At 47.3% G+C, this 20,970-nt stretch overlaps 1 protein-coding gene across 2 annotated transcripts; it reads left to right on the top strand.

Moving 5' to 3' along the window:
* Nucleotides 1-9,512: 9,512 nt before the first annotated feature.
* On the top strand, nt 9,513-20,313 carry LOC144108213 (uncharacterized). 2 transcript variants are annotated; one of them, XM_077641500.1, is made up of 4 exons: nt 9,513-9,847; nt 9,926-10,348; nt 18,136-18,351; nt 19,719-20,313. In XM_077641500.1, coding segments are annotated over exons 1-4 (1,041 nt in total). In that variant the 5' UTR covers nt 9,513-9,846; the 3' UTR covers nt 20,120-20,313. The 2 variants fall into 2 exon arrangements, with proteins under 2 accessions (XP_077497626.1, XP_077497621.1); XM_077641495.1 differs by having other exon boundaries at nt 9,513-9,843.
* The last annotated feature ends 657 nt before the right edge of the window (nt 20,314-20,970 follow it).

Raw genomic sequence — 20,970 nt, forward strand, 5'->3', positions numbered from 1 at the left:
TTCTCTGCATTTGGATGTTTTGTGATGCTATGCGCTAGTACATATGGGCAGAACTATTGTTCTGCCTGGGTGGAGCTAGGCATTTTGAAAAGAATTAGCTGCTCTTGGAGTTATGTCCAGGAAGAACAACTGCCACTTGAGCTCTGTAACCTAATATAAACTAATTAAAACAAAACCTAACTGCTTTGCATGCAAAGTGTTTCAAAACAAACTACTCACCAATATACTGTTGTACTGTTGAGGACAAAATTTTCCAGGACGCGCGACTGATGATTTCGGCTTAAAGGTGTGAAGTGTGCCTTATTTCACTAACAAACATTATACATCCCAAGGCCTAGTTTCATCTCCACAAGCGTGATCTCCAACCACTGGCTGATAACAAAGCTATAAGCTTTTGATAACAATCGCGTGTCCTGGGCAATTTTGACCAAGACAGTACGTGATGTGATATTATATGTACAGCCTACTGCGATTTGAAGGTGATCTGTTTAGGCTTTATGAGCTTGGATTCACCGACCTAACACGATATTTTTATTAGAAAGAAAGTTGCAACCACGATATGAACGTAGCTAGCCAAAGGTTTTAATGCAACAGTGTTAAGGCTCCCGTTCAGCAGAAAATCTCGCGTCTGTGGCGGGCAAATTATTGATTGTGAGAAGTTTCTCAGAAGGGCAACCCCCACCGGTGCACAAGGCCCGCCACCTCACCTGTGACAGCACCTGCCATCGCAGGTCAGTGGCACATCGCTTAACTGCTGCACCACTGTGCCTGGTGTGGTATGAAGTCCACGGATGAATGTGAAGTCAAGAATGATGAATTCCGCACATATGGTACACATTACAGCTATTGCGTCACACCCTTAGGGCGGAGCCTAAGTGTGCACTGCGATTTTTTTATATCATGTAATCATTTTTGTTGTGCACCAAGTGCCCATCATGACAGGAAAAATTTATTGGTTCGTGTTAGGTGGAACAGGTGCGATAACCTTCAAATTTCACTAGTTTCTACAGGTGTTATTGCGATTAAAACATGATGGAAAAATTTGATGCCAGGGTTAGCTCCAGAAAGGAATGCAGGGTCTGTTAAGGATGGAACTGCAATGCTGAAGTGCTGTGTTTTAACAGAACTGTAGCAGTAGTCATGTCATTCCGTGTTCCGTAACTTCAGGCACCGGATTTCATTTTTTGATGCCAGTGCATGCAAGCCTTCTGTCTGCAATGAGCCAGAATCGAAACATTACCGTAATGAAATAGACTGCTTATAAGTTTAGTTTATGGGGTTTAACGTCTCAAAACGACTCAGGCTATCAGATACGCCGTAGTGAAAGGATCTGGAAATTTCGACCACCAGAGATTCTTTCATGTGCACTGACATTACACAGCACACGAGCCTCTAGAATTTCGCCTCTATCGAATTAATGTTGATTCGTGGCACAAGAGCCTTTTGAAGAACTTCACCCTTTTTGTGTAGCAGTTCGGGCCAGATTACGCGCACTTTCTGTTTTACGCTGAGGCATGTTATAAGGTTTGCATACACATGGCTTATATCGTTAAACAGCTGCGAAATGAGCCGAGATAGGCATAGGACCACATTCAGGTGGCTGGAAATAAATATGGCAACAAGAAAAACCTGTCTACATTATTTGGAATACGTGTCAGCTGAGAATAAGCCTTCCAGAATAAGGAATGCATGCATATGAAAAAAAATGAAGCATCATTCAGTGCCAGGAGGAAACATTAATGCAATCAATTTGCAGTAATTTACTTGCTGTTCTGGGGATTGCTTGCTGTAGCTTAACTCATATTGATGCCTGTTCCTTTTTTGCAGATTTTGAAAGCTGGAAGGATCATGAGGAAAAGACCGAGCTTGTCCACTTTGTTCTGTCAGGGGGTACGAAACATCTGGCATCTGGAAGGACAAAGAAGTATCTGGCTTGTCATCGCTCAGGGTTATATGTGAAGACAGCAAGAGGTAAGCGCCAATCAAAGGTTCATGGTAGTGTGAAATGTGAGAGGAACCGCTTGGCGACAATAGATGTCATTGAAAAAAATGAAAATATGGTAGTGGACTATCAAGCTGAACACTACGGCCACGAGAAAGAGCTACGGTGCCAGCCCTTGTCGATTTCTGACCAAAAAGACATTGCATGCAAGCTGAAGCTGAAGGTCCCTCGTAGGGTTATTCTTTCAGATGCTCGTTCGCCTGCCAGAGCTCCACTGGACCGGCTTCACCTTTTGACCTCATCAGAGGTTCAAAACATAAAGATGTTTAATATTGGCAGTGAAGTGGAGAAAGATCGTGATGACTATGTCAGTACACAGAAGTGGATCGTCGAGCTACAGGATCATGGTGCTTTGTTGTATGCAGAGGGAGAAAAGCTGACAGAAGAAGGCATTGGTGAGTTTGTGATGGCAATGATGAACACTACCCAGGGTGACATGCTGCTAAAGCATAGTCAAAGAGCAGTGTGTGTTGATTCAACTCATGGCACAAGTCGCTATAAGCACCAACTTAGAACTGTGATGGTGATAAGAAATACTGGGTCAGGCATTCTGTGTGCCTTCCTCCTCTCTTGTAGTGTGTCTGAGGATGTCATGGAAAGATTTTTTGCTGCTATCAGGGACAGGCTTGGCAAACGAGTTAGCTGTGGTGCATTCATGTCAGATGATGCACCAGCATATGCAAATGCATGGGCGCGGGTCATGGGGAACCCTGTGAAACGCATGTAGTGTGTGTGGCACGTCAGATGGAACTGGAAGTGCAACATGACCAAGGTAACTGACAGCCAAAGCCGAGAAGTTGTTCAGGAGACGTTGAATGCATTGTGGACCAGCAGAAGCGAAGAGGACTTTCACAAGGAGCTGTCAGAGTTCCGTACTTTAAAGGAGTTTGTTGAGTGCGTTAAGTTTGTTGAGTACTTTCGGAGAGTATATGCTAAGCGCCCGGAACAGTGGGCTCTTTTCTACAGGCAGGACACCGGATTGACTACTAACAACCATCTTGAGTCAATGCGTAACGAGCTCAAGAAAAGTTATTTGGGAGGGTTTCAGAACTGGCGGTTCGACAGGCTGCTGGTGTCTTTGACGAAATTGTCCACTGACTGGGTAATGAAACAGCTGATCTGTCATGTGAAGCGCAGGGCAGACCATCGCACAGCAGACTGTTTCAAGAAGCATGCTGCAGGAGTGGAAGTCTCCAAGTCTGGCGTGACCAGACTTTCTGATGGAAAGTGGTCTGTGCAGTCGTGATCTGAAGAACGTCCTGACAACAATACATCCTGACAACACTGTTGTCAGGAAGGACACACAGTGCCAAGGGTGCATGCTTAGCTGCCCTGAATGTAACACTTGTTGTTCCACTGCAGCTGTAGGTATTTTTATCTGTGCATGAAAATGTGCGAACATATCCATGCAGTTGTGCAGTGGGAGCTGCGGAGAAGGGATGCAACTGTTCGCGATCCGATCATTGAGGATCCATCTTCTGTTTTGGTATCTGCAGATGATCATTCATTCACACTGAATGAACCTCCTGTTCACGAGACAGTCAGTGAGGACACATCAGCAAATGATTCATTCCCAGTGGATGATCCTGCAGCACTATTTGAGAGCATTCAAGGTGACATGATTCAGTCATAAGACTCAAATGTGCTGGCAGGTATTCACATTGAGCTTGCTGCTCTTACACGCAAATTCAGTAAAAAACATCAACTGACCCACAAGTGGGAGCATTGGTGCGTGAATACATTGGAAAACTTGCGCAGGTTGTCAGGGGGTGTGCCGACAAAGAGGAGGAACCACCTCAGCCTAGGCCAATTCCTGCCAATAAGCGACAAGAAGAGCAGTCAAGGTATTGGCCCAAACGCAGCAATGCCACCGCTTCTACATATGCTGGAACATGTTCTCAAGGGGAGCATGTGAGACAACAGCTTGAATGTCAACAGGGGCCACCTATCCGCATCGCGCATTATGATCCATGTATCCACATTCTGAGAGAGCACGACTACGTAAAGCTCTCCTGAATACAAATACAATGAGCAACCGCAGCAGCTTCGCTAACTATTCAACCTTTCTATTATGTGCACACCCCTAAATTTTAGAATATTTGTTTTCGTGTAACAAGTATGCAAATGCATAGAAATCTAAAAGAAGGGTACAGCAGCTATGGGGGATCACCAGTGACCTTCACGCTGTGGGCATGATAAGGAAAGCGTTATTGGAGGGAGGACACTATAAAATGCACACTTGTGGAGTGTGGCATTTGTTTGGTAGCTCATCTTTTGGTGGCCAGCACTGCTATATGAAAGGAAAAAATACAGTAAACAATGCTGTCATTTAAACTTAGGCTGGAAATATGTTTGACAGCTGTCAAGTCAAGCAGCAGTTAAAAATTAAATTTGCTTTGTGTAATTGGAGGTATGGAATAGTTTCATTAATATGAGCCTGCTGATATGCTGAGAAAACGGCAGATAATGAGACACAGTTAAGAGTTCAGTCACGCTCTCACTTACATCCACTCAATCGCACTCACACTCATGACCACTCGTACTGACAGCCACTCGCTCACACACGCGACCACCCACTCACACTCACGTCATCACACTTGTGTCACATGCATGCGATACGAGTGCACTCGTGAGTGAGTGTGCTGACCTGTGATATTATGTAGGCAGTGGCACTATCTGGCCTGGGTGGTACACCAGTGAGAGGTGCTCCCAGTGCTGGCGCCACTTGTGCTCAAGTTGATTTTGTGTGCCACGAATGCTGCAGTGTGAATGGGCGACATCCATTTAGAATGTTTAGTTTGAAAAGTTTGTCCTGTCCCAGCAGTGTCTGTCTCTGCCTTGTGAAAAAGCATTAGTGGGCTCTGCAGTGTAAAAGTTGCTTATAGTGGTGGTCCTGCTTTCCAGTGGTGTGCTCAGTGTGTACATTTGTGGTCTGCAGCCAAGTGGCACTAACTCGCCTGGGTGGTACGTGAGAGAGACCTGCCCCCAGTGCTGGCGCCACTTGTGCTCAAGTTGTTCTTGTGTGGCACGAATGCCATGATGTGATGCGAGAGGTGGTGCTAGTGCTTGTGCCACTTCCATGGTGTGAACAGTTGTAATATGCTGTGACGACGCAGACATTTCTCATGTCTGCGGGTGGTTGTCCACATTATCCAGGCGAATATTGGATGACATCCGGTCTGTCGATAGTAAAACCAGCGAAGGAATCTCTTTCCGGTCAACCTCAGATGCTTCACCCCTTTGCATATTTGTAGTGCAAAAAAGCGTTCTGGCAGCTGACAGCACAAATGTCGACTGGCGTTTCTTTGCATAAGCTTTCAATGGCTTCCCGAGCTCGCAGAAATCAGTCCATATGTGCATTGTTTCAAGTGCGGAACGAAATTCGCTAGGCATTCGGTCTGTTGGTAGTAAAAGCAGCCAAAATCTCTTTGTGGTCACCTTCAAATGCTTCGCCCTCCTTGCATTTGTGCAGTGCAAGGAAGCGATGTTGCAGCTGACTGTCTTAGTGAGTGCTTTGCTTTTCATGCTGCCTTCTCCGCACTTCGGCGGCTCGTATGTAAGCGCATCGTAGTAGTAATTGAATCAAAGCAGTTTAAAGTCGTGAATTGACACATGGGTTGCGAGGGACGCTGTATTGGAGGCCTTCGGATTAGTTTAGACCGCCCGGGGTTTATATAGCATGTGCCAACATCGCGCACACTACACCGCAGTATGTGACTGCTGCTGCATCCTAGTTTTTCATGTTGCTTGCTGCCATGTTTGGCCCGTTTAAATGTTTGCGCACCTACGGATAGCCATTAAACATTATATGAACCAGAATGCGTCGAAATTGTAACTTTGGCAGCTGGGGAAACCTGTCGCATGGTGTTGTATTTGTAATTCTAGGAGGAGACATTTCTGCTGTCCGCGATTTTGAGAGCTATCAACTGGCAACATATCAGAAAAAGGTCTTAATGTATTCATAGTCTAGGGAAGTGGCACAAACAGGCCAGGATGTGATGCGAGAGAGGTGTTGCTAATGCTGTTGCCACTTGCATGGTGTGAACAGGTGTAATATGATATGACGACGCAGACACTTCTCCTGTCTGCGGGTGGTGATGGGTCCGTCACACCTAACACTAAAACAAACCGTGTTTTCCCTTTTTGCCTGAGTGGAAGTCGGACTGAGGAAATTTCTCACTACTTTTGGAAATGCCCTAAATGTATGCTTCGTTTCTTTTGCTTCATCTAAGTGCAGAACAGTTTTGGATAATTCTGTCGCTTGCGGTAACTGCGTAATAACCAGATGTGTAATGCCTGGCATCACATATTGTTTTTTCTTCATCTCCAAGCTTTTTTTCCCTCAGAGTTGTTCCTTTTTATAAGCACATTTTTCTTCCATTTGCATAATCAGGGGTACCCTGTAGGCAACCAAGGTACGGCTCTGGCACGAACGAATGCCTCAGTCAAACCAGTTCGTGTTTTTTAATTGTCTTGGTACCGATTAAAACTTTTTACAGCCTTGTGTTTTCTTTGCATGTTGGTTTCCGTCTTGTTTCAGAGGATTCCAAAACTTCTTCCTGCTGTTTTATCGTGTTTTACCTTTCTATTCTTTTCTCCTGTTGGCTATGGTAATTTTGTGGCTGTATACTTGGTCTTGCATGGTGTTTTGTAGCCGCTATGTGATATTACTGTTTCATGTTTTTCCTTTTCTGTGGATATATTATACATTTCTGCATACACTGTTTTATTTTAACCCAAGATGTGGTTTCATTGTGCAGTTATCTGTGCCGAATACATGATAGTCGCTTCTTTGCAGAGTGCTTACAACCTGACTGCCCTGCCAGGACCTCCCTGTCAGGAACCTGTTTTTGGTAGTATCAAATAAAGAAAGACATGGCCACGTATTTTTGATGTGTTATTTATTTGCACAAATCCAGGTTTGGATGTCCACAATAGGACAGAGAAGACAGGAGCACAATTCTGTTTCTTTAGCAGCACAGTACCCAAATTTCCAGTTCAGCTGTGCTTTTCACTGATTTCGGCTGAGAAGTGTTAGTGTAAACTTAATGAAAACACAAGCCCAGGGAGAATGGCGAGCCGGTAATTCATGTAGACAGCAAACATGCCGTCCCGCAGGACCAACAGCATCAAGTATTCGGTCGCCTGTTTTCATAAAGTTGCTCCCGTTACAACATTGTGGTGTTATTGTGAGAACAGAATCTTGCTTCGCAACCGCATGATAACTTCACAAGAATACTTCTGCACACTGCAACCCTGCATTACAGGTGTGAATGGAGCACATATGCACAGGTGTTTTTCTTCCAGATATACTATACCTTAGCTTTATCACAAGGTTAAGAACAATCGGCCTCTGACCCGCATAAATACAAAATAGAAATAGCAATCCGCTCATGCGTTTCCCCCCTGCCCGGGCGTCGACACAGGCGGAGATGTTGGCCATATGGGACGCTTTGAGCGCCCTCTGTCCACGCCTTTCGTCCCTCGAAGCCACAGTGGCATTCTCACAGACTCCTCAGGCGCCATCCGTAATCTTAAGGCGTGTTCTGAACTCCGACTCTTTTGGCACAGGATGATCAGAACGTAATTAAAAATTCTCCCTCACAGTACGGGTACGACGGATACGTCGAAATGCACACCTCACACAAGCCTCGGTGGGTGGAGCAAGTACTAAACTTAAAAGACGGCTCGTTGCGTTCGTCGGAATGGATTAGGCTCTTCGAAAAGTTGATGATTCGGCGGTGGGGACGGAGAAGGCGCTAGATGATAGAGGCGAGGAAGACGAGGAAATATATTTGCATGCATATACAATGGAGACCACTTCAAGTTACATAAGCAGTGACACATACGAATTGAGCGATCCGTAACTTAAAAGAACTTATGTCACACACAGAAACAACACCCGAACACCTTACTTACCGATCGGAGGTCTCGGTTAGAGCCCAGGTATTTTTGAAGTACGTGCTAAGCACGGAGCCTCTAACTTGACTCCTGTCCAGTGCATTTTCTTGTATTTTTATACGTTTCGCGAATAAAGAAATTAGGGCGGGTATGTTTGAAGGCCCGCCCCAAACTTCGGTAACCAGTGAAGCTTTAATACAAGGTAGCCACAGCCCCTGAAGGTTGGACACAACCTCGAGCCCATGCAGGCCTTGGTTAAAACAAAGTAAGAAGCACACCGAGAAAGCATTCCGAACACCCACTCCCCGCGGCAGTCCTCGGCCTTATTGCGTGACGCCCTTTCCCTTTTCCCATTTCACCACCACACCTGCGTGCCACTTCTCCAAGGATGACGAGTTCTTCTAGCCAGGAAGTGTCGAATGGCGGAGGCAGGCCCTTCGGTGCCGCCACGAATGCCTGCAAACGAAACCCTCGCGAAACCCCAGCGGATGCCCGCGGTGAACAACGCTAGGAGTCCTCGCCGCCGTAGCGACGCTGTTAAACCGGCAAATGACTTCCGCGCTTTTGTATATGCTCGCAGAGGACGCTTGGGCGGTGAGCTCCGAAAACGTGGAGGGTAGAGCGGAGGCGTACAATATCTCAAGCTAAATTAATTACAAAGGCTCTAATGAAGCGCGACCTTACACATGTTGTGACTGAACCTGTCCGGAGACTCTTCCTAGCAGAAGAAAACCTATACGGCGCCGCGCGCTCCCTGGAACCCCGCGTGGTGGCGATCTGGCGGCCTTGCGCGCTGAGAAGTCTTGCTTCGCAGTTTACGCCTGCGTGTCGCCCTCACCTTAGCGGTCATCTGATCGAGTCCGGCATAGCACCATGTGACTTGCTCTGGGCCTTGCTCTGGACGTGCCTGTCTTTGCACGCCATGCGGCAGAAATACCAGCTCCGATGCGGACCGCCCCAGGTCGACAACCTGATGAAGACGACTGGATATTTGGGCCGCACCACCGGATCTTGTTGGACTTGCTTCAGGGATCCGGCGTGTATCTGCACGTGCGGATAATTTATGCAACCAGGCAAGCTGGCGCAGTACAACAAAAAAAATATTCAATTACCCGCCCAAATCAAGAAACGCGCATGCTCTCTCTCCTCTTCCACTCAGACAGACCAGCTTTGCAACATAATGTGTGCGCGTCGTCATAAGACGGCAAGCAGGTGAGGCTTGACGCGACCTTGTTCAGAGAAGCAGCACCAGTTAGCGCTCGTGCTTCTCAGTCCGTGCCGCGCTCAACTCTTCGATTGCCTGAACTGTGCGCCGCGTAGGGCGAGTGAGCTGCCATTGCTATGCAGGCGAGCTTGGAAGAAGACGAAAATAACATAAACCGGGCAATGCATTCTTGAAACAGAATCTCACCGACTGCCTTGCTAAGTGTTCCAACCTTTTCTTTACTATGAATTATTACATTTTGACTAAATCATTAATATTTAATCCCTCTCTTTATTATTATTCTTAAAATTTTAAAATCAAAACACACATCCCTTTTCTGTTCATGACAAAAATTCACCGGTGTTGCGCTACCACGTGCTTTTCCTTTTCGTTAACTGCGTTCAGGTGAATAGCCACCCCATTCTTGGCCGATCCCCCAGTGTGGGTATGTGCCATCTTTTGATAGGCTAACAACAACAACAACAACTTCTATCCAGCGCCAGTGCATCTGTAAATCTTTTTTCACCAGCGCCTTCTTTCAGCATCTACATTTATTAAGTTGCTTCATTTTAGCCGCAGCCGCGCGACACGATTGCGACGGAACGTGCTGTGGCCTTCGAAGGAAGAAGATGCCATCTTGCGCAGCCGGAGGGGAAGCTTCGTCATAGCTGCAGGTAGCATCGCAGACCGTCCGCACAGCGAAGGCTTCACTCGCCCTGCTGTTTCAAGGGAGGCAGTGAGTAAGGCAGGCGGCAGCCGTACTGAGCGATCGCGTCTCTGTGTGCACTGACGCCACCGTCGATGGCTCGCCAACGCAGTGCTGCCTCGTGAACCGGGGCCTCTCCGTGGGGGAGAGGAGGTGCAGCCTGGGGAGGACTCCGCTGCATGTGCCGCTTGGCGCGACCGGGGAGACCAGCCGTGCTCCTGCTGCTGCTGCTCGGGCGCATGCCTCTGGCGGCAGCAGCAGAACCCGCAGACAAGCGGCGGCCCGCCCGTTGTGCACGACAACATGGTGGGGCCCTTCGAGCGTGGCACCGGCGTCCCCGACGACCTTCACGGGCTAAACTTCAAGCCTGCCAGCTACGGCAGCGTGCCGACACAGGACCCCAAGGCGCCGCGCGGCGGCGACGGCCCAACGTGTGACGCCGTCACGGTGGTGGAGCACTGCCCCTGCGGCGACCACCGAGGAGTCGACGACATGCATAAGCACAGCGACGACGCCACGGGCACAGCGGCGGCAGGTGAGCCGGGTGTCCACGGGGCGTGCATCCCAGCTTCACTAACCGGTGAGGTTGGCGCAGTTTTGAGCATGCCTAGACCGCCTACGACCACCTGCGAATGCGGCGGAGGAGGAGGCAGGGCAGACACGCCCGTGGCACATCTAAGCAAGCCTTTACAGGAAAACCAGACGAAAGTGTATAGATGCTGTGTAGGCGGCGGTGGCCTGCCGAGCGGATAAAGACGACGCGTATAGGACAGGAAAGAAGTTTACTTACATAGAACACTATGTACATATACTAAGGAAGACAACAGTCACCGAAGCCAAGGGGCATAGGGGAAAGTTATCATTTTTTCATCAATTTGTGATGATCAGTGGGAGTTGAGTAGTCTATTATTCATTCGCTGAAAGATAATTGATGAGCAGAAGCAAAAGCAACTATGCATATGCCGCCGGTGGGATCCAAGCCCACGACCTCCGAATTTCGCGCCCGGTGCTCTACCAGCCGAGCAACGGCGGCGGCTGTTCCATCGTCTATTTCCGGGGGTATGTTCATGCGCCTGTAACCTAACATTGAGAGTGCTCACCAGGGCCACCCTCGTCCATAGCGGCGGACGTAGTGCGTTCTGTATTACCGCAAGTGTCACGTGGGAGATGATCAAACGGTGAGGGCGGAAGCTGTGCGAGAAACTTCTTACGCTATCAAGACTTCCAGAACCGAGACCCTCGGCAAGCTACTGAGCGGACAATGGAAGAGGAATGAGGCGCTCATTACGATCGACATACCTGCGAAGGACGCCAGCAGTCAACAAAACGAATGAGCGCGTATATGTATATAGGGTGTTTCACCTACGAATTTCCAGAGTTTTTAAAAATTGGCTTTTGTGTTAGAAGATAGCTTTTTTCAGCATAGCATTGTCAGCGGTGTAGTGCATCGAAATGCAGAGAAGGCGTCCTAACTAGCAGGCTGCTTAATTAGTATTCAATTGTTACCTTTTTACCTACTAGTTTTAGGCTCCTGTAAGGCCACCATAATATGCATTTTTTTAGAATTTCGAAAACGGAGTTAGCCTTAATGTTGTGTCTCAACAAATTTTCGCTATTTCAACGAGTTACGTGCACTGGAGAGGTTGTTTTGCCTGTAAGCTTCGCGAAAGCGGATGCATTTAGGCGCGATATAGCCAAAATTTTTGGGCCACGGCGCCGAGGGTAACCGCGTTTTCGAATTTTCTAAAAATTGATATGGATATTACTTATGGTGAGCTACACGCCTCTCAATAATTAAGGAGCCTAACAGTAATAGTTAAACTGTTAACTATTCAATATTCCTTAACCAGCCTGCTAATTAGCACTCCTTAAATGTATTATGATGTACTACATCGATGACAATGCTTTGCCAAAACTCAAAAACAAAAAAAACTCTAACTCTTCAAGCAAATTCTTAAAAATTGTGTAATATCTTAGGTGACACACCCTTTGTATAACATAGACATGGTGACGTAAAACATATTTGTGAGGCTAAGTTATACAAGTAGGTGCACTGAAAAAGAAACTTAAACCAAAACTTAGCGAGCAACAGTAGGGGTGCAGTTTTTTTTATCACTGAAGAAAGTGATATGAAAACATTTTTACAACCTTCACGGGAGGTCGGAACTTAAAAGTTAAGTTGTTCATCACTGAATGCTAATGTGATGACGTCTCTCTAATTTGAACACCCGTACCTTGACACATCTTTGTATTGTTAGCCTACTTTACATGAAGCTGGCAGGAGCGTATCGATTGAGTCGTCGGTCTGAGAGAGGTCATGCTAATTCGACTACTGCGCGTTTTGTCGATAAAATACTTTTCGAGTCAAGCCAGTCACGCCGCGTTCTAGTAGGCACGGCGGCACTTGTGAGCATGCCCCTGCTCCTGCTGTTTACCAGCCAGATAATCTTTTCAGCCGTGTAATCTGCACAGTGATCAGCGAGCCAAGACATCCGCGGCCGACCCGACTAGAACCTTCCCTTGCACTCCCCGATTCGACTCGTCGGCGTTTACATGAACAGAGTAATCGATTTTCTTCCCGACAGAGAACCTCAACTTTGCCCTCTCGGTTTTAAAATGAACTCGACGAGTCGACAGAATCGGTACGACTCGGCCTGTTGGGCTGAGTCGTGCCGAAGTAGGTTGACTGAGTGCGACCCGACCTTTGTGGGGTCGGTGGAAGGCAAGAGGAGAAAGTGGTCTTGTACTGGTGCTCGCGATCCTGGACGCCTCCTTTCAGAGCTCGCGTTGCAGTGCTCTGCGCTGACCATCGCCGCTGTTACCCGGATGGCGTTTACGTAAACGCGCGGTCGGAGAGTAGGGCTGACGTCTGACTCGACTCGCTCCTGTCGTGTTCACGTGAACATCGCTTTTCGCCGCGAACGTCAGCTGACATCGGCACCCTTACGAGGGCAATCCTTTCTGTAGTGCCTGCGGGCCTTGAAAGTATGCATAAATAAATAAATAAATAAATAAATAAATAAATAAATAAATAAATAAAAAATAAAAAGTAAATAAATAAATAAACCCTCATGAGGGTCTTCTCAGCCCCACCTCATGAGGGATTAAGTCGGTGAGGTGAGGGAGGAAAAGGTGCACGGATTGGGGTGACAGTGCGTAACAAAATTGGCGCTTATTTTGGTTTAAGTTTACCGTGCGGGGCAAAGCAGATTCTAGAGCAGGCATGGACGCAGGGACGAGGACGGGATAAAAACAAGTAAACAAGTATAGTTTAACGGCAAGAGTAGCAGGGGTACAAACGCCTTCCTTTTTATTAATATTTTATTTAGAAATACTGCAGACAGCTAGTGCTGCCCAAGCATGAGGGCATTACAATGCTTCGATAACAACTATTCAACTTTTTCCTCGTCAGAACATTAAACAATAAGGGAGGGAGACAGTTCCACTTTTCAATCGTATGGGGAAGAACGATTTTTGAAATACTGTTGTGCGTGCAAAATATGGCATTATTATTGCAGAATGATTCAGTCTCACGGACCTGAGCGCTGGGAAAAAAAAACATAATTGTCACTTGATAGGCGAATTTTGTTATAGTACAATAAATAAATAAACTTCAGTCTAGCAATCTGTCGCTGTATGGAGTGCTTCTAGTTTAATCTTGTTTAACATGTTGGTGACTGAGGAGGACATTTTATAATAAGATAAGATAAATCTGGCAGCGTGACGATCAGAGCGCTCTACCTTAATATCTTTAGTGAAATAAGGGTCCTACACAACGAATCCATACTCGAGAACTGGGCGAACAAGTGTACAATATGCTTCATTCTTTACATTTGACGGGGCACTCTTTAGTTTTCTGCGCAAGGAACAGAGTTTAGCAAATGCTTTGGAAGAAATGTTATTAATGTACTCGGCCCAACTAAGATTATTTTTAATTGTTAAGCCTAAGTACTTCACAGGCGAGACTGAATGAATATGCTGATAGCCAATGTCATACGAATGGGACGTTTTTTTTTATTGTGATTGACATACAGACTGTTTTCTGAAAATTAATTTGCATCCCACGCCGTTCGCACCAGTCCCCTAGGTTGCAGATGTTCTCACTGAGTAGGTTCTGGCTGTGATTATCATTAACAACTCTGTAGATTAGACAGTCGTTTGCAAATAGTTTAACAACAACAGATTCATCAATCGTGAATGTCGTAGCTTCACCTGATTTGATTCGGGTGTTCGAAATTACTATTGCCTCTTTGATTTTGTTAGCAGCCATTTTGTAAGGTAAATTGATCACTATTCTTCACGGTTGTACAAATATGTCTCTATTATTTTTGTTCGGATTCTTGAGGAGTTGACTATACTGTTAGACTGCTTCTTCTACCTTGCTTTGTAGATGTCCCTAATAATTTCCCATCTATTTTGGAATCATCTTCTGTGTGCGTTCACCCTTTTCCACTCTCTTTATATTTGCGGGCTCCACCAAAAATTGGTTCTTTCTGTTTTGTTAGCTGTTACCTTCGAATGTCTTTGGATAAGATTGTTATTATTATATAAGGCGTTGACTATATGTTCAAGTTGATTAACTGCGGCACTGTTGGCTTCAGCTGTATCCTTTAAACACGCACAGTTTTCTCGCTCTTTAAGAACTTTAAGCTCTCCCTTGTGTGTAAGCTTCCTTACTTTTGCCTCTGGTTGATCGAAAAGCTTAATACTTAAATACCTGTGGTCGCCATTTGTAAATTTATCTAGAACCTCCCATTATACCAAATAAGACGTCAGCTGTGGAGAAAATATTGTCAAGTCAATCCCGCGTCGTCCATGCTGGACTCGAACGTAGGAAAAGTGTTGGGATGATTTAATAATTCCAAGTTCCGGCACTGATAAAATTTTCTATTTCGATTCCCTTGCCGTCGGTCTTATTTCTACCACAAGCTGAATTCTTGGCGTTGAAATCTCCTCCAGCAAATATGAAGCCATCGCTGTTATAAAATATTCTCTATATTTCTGTTAGTAGAGGTTCTAGGCTTTTTGTGGGAAGACAGTAGCAAATAATGCATACGATGCTTCTTCCTTCCCAACTAAGTCTTACTGCAGTGATATTATGGATATCTTATAAGGAGAATTACTATTGCTGTACTTGGTTGACCCGGAACCGCTATTATTTTATCTTTAATTCATCATCATCATCACCACCATCAGCCTGACTACGCCTACTGCAGGGTAGTAAATGCCTCTCCCATTTATCTCCAATTAGCCCTGTTCCTGAAGAAGAGACCGGTCTTGTTTTAGCTGCTTTCAGGGCGTACTTCAGGGCGTACTTCATGCCTGCAAAAGGGTTGAGCACATACTCTACCTTCACTGGCTGCAGTCTCAAAAAAGCCCGAACATAGAACAAATCCGCCCACAAAAATATATTAGAACATTCGCTGTTTTGCCTTTTGTCGTAGCACGCAATGTACGATACCATGATATAACCTCACACACATGAAATGCGAAATGCAAAAGCTTATCAGTGCTCGCGAGAAGAGGATTTCATAAGGACTTTAATACTGTTCTGTCTTCGTCATGCTAGAGTGCTGCGGGTGCGCCGAACACTTCCATTCCTTCTTTCCGCTCCCACTTCCGTTTACACATCAGGGGATAAAAGCCATCACACGCCCCAAATACACGTCTTCTATGTTCGAGCTGTCAGTGCCTAGTAACTGTCCTGGCCGCAGGCCGTGGCTATGCAACACTGGCGACGAGGATGGGATATTCCACAGTCGGTGAAAGTAGACCCGGAATCGGCATCCGCGAAGGCAGCCTCACAGACGACAAGCATGACTCATCATATGCTACCTGCATTCAACGAAGATACAGACAAGTGGAAGCCGTATCTCTATAAAGCAGATGCCTACATTGAAGCTAACGAAATCACCGATTAGGCCAAGAAGAGAGCACTGCTCGTGGCAGCATTGAGCACACAAACCGTGGAAGTATTAGCCGTCAAGGTCGCACTGCGAGCCCCAAAAGCTTTGAGCTTCGAGCAAGAGCTCGAGGTGCTGAGCGAGTACTATGACCCGAAGCGACATGAAATAGCTGAGAGTTTCAAGTTTTTTAATCGCTCCCAGATGGAAGGGGAATATGTCACGTAGTTCTTGGTGGAAATACGGCACATAGCCGATGACTGCAATTTTGGCAACGCCCTGGAGCGGATGCTCAGGGATCGTATTGTGTGCGGTGTTCGGTCGAGGGCCCTACAGAAGCTATTACTTGGAAAGGCCGACATCACGATAGCGGAGGCTGAAGCGCTCGCAATTTCGGTTGAAACTGCTGAAAATGACGCTTTGAAAATGTCATCAGAGCCAAAGGCTCTATTGAAATTTCATGCAGCTCGAAAAACGCCCTCCGGGGAATACAGAAAGGCTGAAGAGCATCTGTAATGCGGAAGGTATGGCAGCTCGAAACACGACGATGTCAGTTGCGGATGAGCAAGTGCGTTGTTGTCGCTGTAGGCGGCGGGGACACCTTGCTAGGAAATGTTAAAGCCACCCTAACCGCTGAAGGTTAGCTGCCAGAGCGATGCAAACAGTTGCACTGGGAATAACGGAAACCACGCCAATGGACGATGGCAGTGACGAAGTCCACGTTAGGAAATTGGTTTCGGAGCGTAAAATCTTCTCGAGCCGCCAATACGCCACTCATTTATATGGAGCGGCGTTCAATTAGCAATGGAAGTCGACACCTGGTCGCCAGTATGTCATTTCTAAGGAACAGTACAGGAAGCATCAAAACCATTGGCCTGCCTAGAAGCCGTCACGTGTGAAGTTGTGCTACGCAGTGCGGTTTGCGGTGCTAGGTGATCTGACATTCCGTGTCGACTTCAGAGACGTGCTCGTGGACTGTCCCCTCATGGTGTTCGACTGCGAAGGGCCAAGCCTATGCGGAAGAGACCTGCTGACGCTGCAGGACAACGCTGGCGCTCCGGTGCTACATTTGACTCCGGCCTGCGGAGCCACAGAAACCAGCGAAACGGACACCTGCAAGATTAAATCCATTTTCTCAGACTACCAGGACGTCTTCACCACGGAGCTCGGCCTAATGAAGGGTCCTCCAGCGAGCCTGCGCCTCAAAGATGAAGCAATACCAAAGTTTTGTAAGGCGAGACCCTTCCTTATGCCCTACGCGACAAGGTAGCTTTGGTGCTAGACCGACTCGTTTCCCTTGGCGTCTTATCGCCAGTCAGCCATTAGGATTAGGCAACGTTATAGCGCCGGTGCTAAAGAAAGATGGATCGGTACGGATTTGTGGCAATGTTAAAGCTACATTGAACCCTGTTTGCGCAATCGAAATATATCCTATTCGTGTAATCGAGGATATGTTCGCAGTTTTAAGTGGCAGTGAATGATTCAGCACCCTCGACTTGCGAGACGCTTGCAGTCAGGTACCTCGAAGTCGCACGCAAACTCTGCGTCATCAATACCCAAAACGGCTTATTTTGCTATAATAGACTTCCGTTCGGAATATCGACTGCGCCGTCGATTTCGCACAGAAAAATCGACACGATTATCAGTGGTCTACCCGGCGTGCAAGCCTACATTGATGATGTAATCGTATCCGAGAAGAAAGGCGATAACGGAGAGCGATTGAAAGTCGTCTTAGAGCGTTTTCGGGATCATGGAGTGAAGTTGCGGTATGACAAATGCAAATTTCGACAACAAGCTGTTATATACCTCGGACATCACATTGAAGGCGAGTGCCTCTATTCAATCGAAAGCAACGTGAAAGCTATTATGCACACACCTTTTCCACGGAGCGTGACCGAACGGCGGTCATTTATCGGAATGTTGACGTTCGACGCGAAATTTTTTCCAAACATGTCAACGTACCTAGCACCGCTGTATCAATTAACTATTGGGGAAAAACGCTCGGTGGCAATGGAAAGCACCGCAAAAAGTTGCCATCAAGGAATCCACGTCATCGTCATGATTCCCATGTAATTCATTGTTAACCGCTGTTATTGCGCCCTCTCCTCATGTAATGTCCCGTCAGGGACCCTTGAGGTTCAAATAAATAAAATAAAATAAAAGTTTGATGCAGCGAAAGAACGTCTGAAAAATGCTCGAGTGCTTGTACATTTCGACTGTACAAATGAACTCAAGCTAGAGTGTGATGCGTCGTCGCTAGGGGTCGGAGCAGTTCAATTTCATTCTAGCAACAACGTACATAGACCTATTGGTTTTCGCTCAAGAACACTGACCGAAGCAGAGCGGAACTACTCCCAGTTAGAATGTGATGTGTTGGCGCTGATTTTCGGTGTAACAAAATTCCGGGACTATCTTCTAGGTCGTGAATTTACGTTGGTCACGGATGATCAACCTCTCGTCAGCCCTCTGAGACCTGACCGCCAGACACCGACTATGACGGCTGCGCGAATTCAACGCTGGGCACTGTACCTCGGAGGCTACAATTACAAGCTTCAGTATGTTCCTGGGAAACAACTACTCAACTCGGATGCTCTCAGCAGACTGACACAGCAGACCACCAGAGACAGAGGTGAAGGTGAGCCCCCGGAGTACGTCCTTCCACTCAAAAGCTTAGATGAAGGTGTGGTCTCAACGCGTGAACTGAAGAATCTAACGAATGTCGACTCGAAATTGCTTAAGAGAGAGAGAGATCACTTTATTTGCACCCGTCAAAGAGTATGGGTGATCGGGTGAGACGCAGCTCCCCCTTTCACCTTCACCGTATGCCTCCCCCCTAGACGTCGGCCGGAATCAGTTGACTTCCGGCGGCGGCCTGGGCTTGACCGATGACATGTTTCTGGACTTGTCCTTCCTGGCTATGGAAGAAGGAACCCCATGACTCATTGTTTCCATGTAGACCATGTAGCGCTGGTCAAGACCACAGCATGTGATTTAGGGTCGCTATGCTTTCAGTTTTTGCATTTGGAAGAGTGCACCTCAGGATGCCATTTGTGTAGGACATACAGGTTTGGAAAGGTACCCGTCTGCAGTTTTCGCCAGATTACTTCTTCCTTCTTTGTGAGAGATGTACGGGGGGGGGGGGCAGGGTTCTCCTCCCCATTCTTTAGTGTTCTAGAATTTCACTGTATCGTAAGGTTCAACATTGCGTGTCGCGCGGTTGGCCACCAAGCAGGGCAAACATAAAGCCCGATTTAGCACTTTATTATGAGCGTAGACTAGAACTGTCCTTGGCCCATGACCTCGTATACTGGGGCAATCGCGTCGTCATACACAGTGACGCCAGATAGCGCTACCTGCAACTTCTTCACGAAACCCACAAAGGATCATCGGCTATGAAAGCCGTGGCACGCTCCCTATTTTGGTGGCCAGGTCTTGACCGCGACTTAGAGTAGCGCGCGGCCAATTGTGGAAATTGAATAGCAAATTTACTTATGCCACCGGCTGCACCTCCCCTAGAATGTCCGAAGACTGAAGAACGGTGGTATCGGATCCAAATCGACTTCGCAGGACCCGTAACTGGGAAGATGATCCTGGTTGTAGTGGACGCGCACTCCAAATGGATCAAAGCGATTCCTGTGAAGCATGCAAACGTAGAAAGCATAATAAAGGCTCTGAGGAGCATGTTTGCCCGCTTTGGTGTGCCACGTACAACGGCACACACTTCAAGTGTAAGGCATTTTCCACATTTACAGCAAAAAACATTACGAACCTGTGCACAGCACCTTTTCACACAGAGTCAAACTGCAGCTGCTGAAAGGGCGGAGCGAACGATAAAGGATGGTATTCAGAAAATAAAGGGTGGCGATCTCGACGAGAAATTGGTACGGCTGCTGTTCAATTATAGACGAACACCTGTGAAGACTGGGAAATCACCTTCAGAGATGCTCCTCGGGTATCAAATAAGATCGCGTCTAGACACCTGCTTCCCTGTGAATGTTGCAGGTCCAACTGAGGGGAGCCACGACTGGACACGGCCGCCAGACAGCAGCTTGTACGTCCGCAATTACGGACAGGGAGAGAAGTGGATCCCTGGTCATGTCAAATCGGCGACAGGAGCACGGATGGTAACCGTAGAGCCTCCCACTGCAATCGTCAAGCGGCAAGTCGATCAGGTGCGCCGCCGCTCGGATTCATCACCAAGGTTTCCGGTCACCGATACGACTGCTCGTGGTCCAGGGCCCAGCCAGACGAAAGGACCCTGCACGGCGGCCAATGTAACCACTCCCTTGGAAGCGGCCGCCCCAGATTATTCTCCTGATAGAGCCCAAATTGCGGGCAATAACATTCAACCTCGCACCTCTCTTCTCCCACCTACCTTGAGTCCGGCCGAAGCTTCGCAGTAAGTCCTGCGCCGGTCAACGAGGCAGCGGAAGCCAGTGCAACGGTTCCATTTTGGAGGAGAGGGTAGAGTTGTCTTCGTCATGCTAGAGTGCTGTGCGTGCGCCGAACACTTCAATTCCTTCTTTCCGCTACCACTTCCCTTCACACTTCAGGTGATAAAAGCCATCGCACGCCCCAAATAAACGTCTTCTATGTCCGAGCTGTCTGTGACTTTCCAGGCCGTGGCTAAGCAACAAATACATTGTATGGTTAGTCTGATTTGGCATGTTTGCATTTTCCTGCAACACCTGCCTTGCAACCGCACGTTGCTAGGACCAGGTGCCTGGTCTATATGACAGCTGTGTAAGAAAGAGGAACCGATAAAACTTTTCGAAGGCGCCGAGACGCATGTTCGCGCGATGCACCTGGCCGACACTTCGCGCCAGTTTCCGCTAAAATTTCTTTCAAATCGTGAACAAGGCGTGGTTAAAAAACCTTCATGCTTTAAGCCAGGTTACCTCCTTCAAGAAAACTTGTCAGTCCAAAAGCTGTCAGAACCAAGTTTCTATGTGTCTTGGGAAGAGGCAGTCATTCGAGGAAGATTCGTGGAGGCCACGGCAACTTGCAGGCTTCAAAGCAGTCGCTCGACAAATGTCTGCGCTCTGTTGCTTCGAGCATCTCGGGCATACGATGGAATTGTTGCAGACTCTGCTCACGTGACCCATCCCCATGCACCTCCTGCACTGTAGCGGCTTCGGAACGATAGGCCGAACTTACTGTCGAAAATGCCCAAGCTTCAAGTATAATGGTATACATTCAACCTCGAAGGTCAGCTTGATGCATTTATACCTGGCAAGGAACATAGGTAAATCGG

Source organism: Amblyomma americanum, chromosome 1 (genome assembly GCF_052857255.1).
Source record: "Amblyomma americanum isolate KBUSLIRL-KWMA chromosome 1, ASM5285725v1, whole genome shotgun sequence".
Lineage (NCBI taxonomy): Eukaryota > Metazoa > Arthropoda > Arachnida > Ixodida > Ixodidae > Amblyomma > Amblyomma americanum.

What these genes read in the sequence shown, in the direction of transcription:
- LOC144108213 (XM_077641500.1), top strand. An exon ending in CACGGGCACAGCGGCGGCAG is followed by an intron (nt 10,349 to 18,135) that starts GTGAGCCGGGTG and finishes ACTATCTTCTAG; the next exon opens with GTCGTGAATTTACGTTGGTC. An exon ending in CACCAGAGACAGAGGTGAAG is followed by an intron (nt 18,352 to 19,718) that starts GTGAGCCCCCGG and finishes TGAATGTTGCAG; the next exon opens with GTCCAACTGAGGGGAGCCAC.